This window comes from Limulus polyphemus, unplaced genomic scaffold, assembly GCF_000517525.1.
Source record: "Limulus polyphemus unplaced genomic scaffold, Limulus_polyphemus-2.1.2 Scaffold2465, whole genome shotgun sequence".
Lineage (NCBI taxonomy): Eukaryota > Metazoa > Arthropoda > Merostomata > Xiphosura > Limulidae > Limulus > Limulus polyphemus.
The window spans coordinates 20,606-26,340 of NW_013668075.1; the positions used below are offsets into that span (position 1 = coordinate 20,606).

Consider the following 5,735-nt stretch of genomic DNA (forward strand, 5'->3'; position numbering starts at 1 on the left):
TATATGAAGCTTTTATTAAGGTGTGAATGTGTTATATACCACGTTAAAATATAAAACTATATACACACACTTCTATTTATTTACATGAAAGTTGGAAATTAGTATTTTAGTCACATCGTGTGTGTGTGTGTGTGTGTGTGTGTGTAGATAAATAGCAGTAATCGTTAGTTACATTAATTGCTAATAGGTGATTAAATCAGAATTATAAAACAATAATGAACTTAGTATAAAATAAGCACTGTCATTGTTGGTCCTAGTTATCAACTTGATGTCATAACAGGACAATATCCAAACGCTGATGATAAACTAGCCAACTATCATGGAAAATCAATTAAGGGTACGGAGCCGAGTGCTTACACCTACAACGTCTCAACTCCTGTTGCCTTTCACTGTCTATAGCCAGTTGTGGGAAGGCGGTTACCCTTAATGTCCTTAAATTAGAAATTAAACCACCCTAAAATTTTGTACTATATATAACTCCCAACCTCCACCCCTTACAAAGAAATATTAAACGTAACTAAATTACCTTAAACAGAACTACAAACCTACCTTAATAGTTCTTATATATCCAGCCTTTCTCTTGAAGATTTATACGGGAAAGCCGAGACAATCCCAGCTACTTGAAGTTAGTCTTTCCGTCCCGGTATACTGAATAACGTTATATTTTCAAAGTTAGTTACTTATAAACCAAAAGTAACTAACGGCCTCTAATGTCTCCATAAAGTATTTTACGTAATCGATAGTTTATTTTTTTAATATATTCGTATTTATTATAAAAAGTGTAAAGAGTTTATTTAATTGCCAGTCTTTATATCCGTTATTTTTCAGTTTATTTATAATTAATAAAACATTATCCATAACAAAATTACTATGGTTACAGACTATTAAAAACCTTGTTAACTGAGATATAATAATACCTTTTAACATTATACATCGAACAACAATATTGGGGGTGGGTAGACAAAGGATGGGAAAATTAAATTATCAAAAATAGTCAACAGTACTCTGCCCTCTACAAAATTAATATCTAAATCTAAATAATTAGTATGAACATCATTACTATTGCTTCTTCCTGTTACGAGTTATTCCTGATATATTAAATTTGGAGTAAAAATCAAGTTACTTTTGTAAATTAAATCATCTATGTAACGGAATGTGGAGATGTATAAATTAGGATTTAATACTTGTTTCAGAAACAGATACAGGTTGGCCATATTTGAAGACAAATTGGCCCCATTGAAATTCCCACAATTTGTTTATATACTTGTTCGTTGAAAGTAATATATCTATTATAAACACAAAAATGAAGTATAGTTTTAGTAAATTCAAATTTTGGAATGCTTATTTCTATATTTACAAAATTATCGAACAACTCATTGAATACACTGTTTAAATCCTACAAATATATTCTAGTATACAGTGTGGTGAAATCATACGTAAAAACAGAGTTGGTTGTTTTTGAAGAATTTAAATTATTTAAACATTCGAAAACTGGAATATTATTTTTAATAATCGAAAAATAATTATCCGAATTATTTGATAACAGTATTTTTACTTTTTCAAACACGACATCTAGAATATTGTTGAGTACAATAGTGACAGATTTAGTAACTGTATTTAAAGAATTAGTAATGAATCTGAACTTAACGGGATTTTTATAAAAATGGTTATAACATTAATAATTTGTATGTTTAAAAATGGTAAGTTAGAACATTAATAATCTGTATGTATAAAAATGGTAAGTTAGAACAAGAATAATCTGTATGTATAAAAATGGTAAGTTAGAACAATAATAATCTGTATGTATGAAAATGGTAAGTTAGAACAATACTAATCTGTATGTATAACAATGGTAAGTTAAAACAATAATAATCTGTATGTATAACAATGGTAAGTTAGAACAATAATTATATATGTATGTTTAACAATGGTAAGTTAAAACAATAATAATCTATATGTATAAAAATGGTAAGTCAGAACAATAATAATCTGTATATATAAAAATGGTAAGTTAGAACAATAATAATCTGTATGTATAAAAATGGTAAGTTAGAACAATAATAATCTGTATGTATAAAAATGGTAAGTTAGAACAATAATAATCTGTATGTATAAAAATGGTAAGTTAGAACATTAATAATCTGTATGTATATTCCATTTTAATACTCTTGCGTCAGCGAGGTCATGTGACTAGTATCACGCCACTCCTTCTCGAACCTTTATGAATTATCGGGAGACTACTAGATTGGGGGTAGCCTGGTATATATAAGACGCTCTCAACGTGACGCAAGAAGTGAATGAGTAATTGAATGTATGTGGACAAAATATTGTTGGCCACGTGAGACGTGAATTATAGTGTTTGTTATAGAGCGACTGTTGAAATTAAGTGTATCGTAAAGTTGTATTCGGGAAGAATAAACCAGTTTTATTTAAGAAAGTACTTGTGTCGCTAAAGTTTCGTCGGAACGAATTTACGGAAAATTAACTAACGACTGGAGGCGTAACAATACCTTTCTTTTAATTAGTAATTGTAGTATTTTTCTTTAAAGTACTTTTTTGTAAATGTACTTGTAGCATTAATTTCATTGATTAAATTTTTTTTTGTAATATTTTTTACACGCAAAGCCAAAATTACAACCACTTTTAACAATCGGGATAAAAATAAATTGTTTCATTTTATTCTTAAAAACATTAAAATAAATATATATTTTTTATCGAGAGAGGAAGGAGGTTTGGTATGTAAGAACTATTAAGGTAGAGCTTCTAGTTCTCTTTAAGATCATTTGTAATGGCGGAGGGTGGGAGTTTCACATAGTAGAAATTTTCATTTCTATTTCAAGAACTTTAACTACCTTCCCACAACTGGCTGCAGACAGTGAAAGGCAGTAGGAGTTGAGAAGTTGTGGGTGTAAGCACTCAGTTCCTACCCTTAATTGATTTTCCATGATAGTTTGTTAGTTTATCATCAACGTTTGGATATTGTCTCATAGATGGGATATCCCCAACACATTTGGGTGCTATTACGACAGATATTATCCGTTATGATATCAAGTTGACAACTAGGACCAACAACGGCAGTTCTAACAATGCTTACTTTACACACATATATATATATATATACATTTGTATTTCTAACCATCTAGCGAACATCTCTACACGGACGAAACCTAATCGACATAGGCCTCACCCATTTATAGATTTATTGAAAGATTAGCATGAGATTTCCAAAGTTCGATTCCAAAAGTTAAGAAAATCTGTAGGAAGAAAGTTTGTGTACGATTAAGTTATGCACTTTAGTGAAGCCTATTTGTGTCCAAATGGTACGGCCAAAACAGAAGAGTACAGAAGTAAACATTTCATATCCAATAGAAAATTACAGAAAGTGTACTAGCTGTAAAACTATCAGCATCGCTACCAGATTCGATTGTACTGAGTGCTTTAACCCTAATCAAGCCTAAAACTATCAGCATCGCTACCAGATTCGATTGTATTGAGTGCTTTAACCCTAATCAAGCCTAAAACTATCAGCATCGCTACCAGATTCGATTGTATTGAGTGCTTTAACCCTAACCAAGCCTAAAACTATCAGCATCGCCACCAGATTCGATTGTATTGAGTGCTTTAACCCTAACCAGGCCTAAAACTATCAGCATCGCTAGTAAAGATTCGACTGTATTGAATACCCTAACCCTAATCAAGGCCACAAATGTCATTTACGCTTTCTGTTTTACAGTGGGAAGATATTTTTATAACTGAAAGAATTGTTTCAGTTTTACCTACAAGTGCCTAATTCATTTTAAGTGCCATATTTGATAACTAAACGACACACAAGAAGGAAATAAAACTTAAACTTTTCTGCTGTGTTTTCTCCAGTAAACACTTCCAAGTCCAACGAGTACTAGTCTTCGAAAAATCTGGGCATTCTTGTTATATCCAACTTATGTGGATGTGTTTTTGCTTGAAATGTATGGAAGCCAAAATTTATGGACGATGAGCTATGACTTGGATGTTTTTATAGAGCTGTATTGGTTCAAACAAAGTACTACAGTAATATAAAAAAAAAGAAAGAAAATAATGTCAGTTATTGATCCGCAGGGTTTCATACAAAAATTATTATTTTGATGTAAAAGCATGGGAAAGTGGATTGTTTAGCTTTAGTCATATCTGTTATACATTTTGATTATCATCTTGTAAGTTAAAATTCATTATCGAAGCTAGAATAATTGAAAACGACAAGTTCTTGCCAGTACTTTCATATTTTAATACGTTGGTAGCTTAATTTAATATACTTTAAAATACGTATTGTTTGTGAAAAGTAGCTGCTTATGTGATTAAAATTGTGCATTGTTAAAGCATAAAAAGTTACATAATTCACGAATAACACCATTATATTCTTTGTTATACACTTGAAGAAAATATTACTTTTATGTAATAATTTGCTCAAGTTCGTAATTAAACATAAGACAGTTTTCTAGGGACAGACTAGTAAATCAGAGAATATCTCAAAAATTCGTAATGGTCAGTCCAGACAGTAAATTTTCTGACTTGCTTTTGTCATTTAATCAGTAATATTTTCATTTAGAAAGTAGAATTTTAAATATTTGTAATATTTTCGTAGATGATGCATATTGAATCAAATGGTTTATTGTTAGATTGCGTTAACTTAAAAAATACGAAAGTGTTTACAATAATCCATGTGCATTTTTTGTGACAGTTATATTCGTAAAATAGAACTTTCACTGATCGTAACAACAAAGCAATAACTTCATCAGACAGTATTTTGATTTTCTTTAAGATTATTTATGTTATTCTCAGATAGTTCATAACATTTCCAGTAGGTGACAATCAACCACGAGATGCTATTCGTAAATAGTAGTTTATATGATATAAGCTACCTTGAGTGAAACGTTAATGTTACATTCACATCCAACAAGGGAAACCTTGAGCAGATGCGGTAGTTTTCGTTTGGGTCACATGATGGCGCCATGTAGCCCCTTCAAATCTGCTTATTTGATATGTGAATAAATGTACTCATTTGTTATTTCTGAGGTGAATATTTGTACAAGAACTCTGAAAATGGAAACGTTAACATTAAGTAAATGACTGGTTTTGATAATAAAAAAGAAATTTGAAACCTTTTCTGTTCACTGATTAAGACAATTAAGTATTAATTATGTGATTGTTTGTTTGGACAAAAGAAATATAAGTAATAAAATTTCATAAACTGCTGTCCCTAATAAGTAATTTAATGTATTTTGTGTTTGGTGGTTTTTAGTGTATTTTTCTCACTATTAAGACTGTAGCGAATCAGTAAATAAGAGTAAGCCCAATAAATTTTATTTGTTCGAAAATTTTTATAATGTCAACAAACAAGTCCAAAAACATATTTATTTATGTCTTTTGTTCAAAATCTAATTCATTAGTAGTGTGTGAATTTGTAAAGTTAGTTTTAGGGTTAACATCAGCGATACTAATTATTATAAAATCATACGCTTTCTCATAATCTTGGCAGGACCCACCGCATCTACCAAAGTTTTTCCTTTTTGCGATTTCACCCTTTATGATCCATAAAATTTTAAATAATATTTAGAATATGTGAAGAAGGACGAAGTAAAGCTATTTTCAAATAACAATGTCCATAAAATTAGGTCTATTTTTATTCTCACATAATATTTTCCACAGACTTAAATAAAGATATTTTTAGTTAAACATATAAGAAGTTGTACTCCTTTACT

At 30.0% G+C, this 5,735-nt stretch overlaps 1 protein-coding gene across 1 annotated transcript in view; it reads left to right on the top strand.

Annotated features, from left to right (window-relative positions):
• LOC106467028 (SPARC-related modular calcium-binding protein 2-like) overlaps positions 1–3,816 on the top strand; it is a gene marked incomplete at its 5' end in the record, with an annotated part of 23,016 nt that extends 19,200 nt beyond the window's left edge. Inside the window, one exon of the mRNA XM_022395128.1 lies at positions 3,144–3,816. Within this exon, the coding sequence (XP_022250836.1) occupies positions 3,144–3,214 (71 nt within the window). The remainder of the gene's footprint in view (positions 1–3,143) is intronic.
• Positions 3,817–5,735: the final 1,919 nt, after the last annotated feature.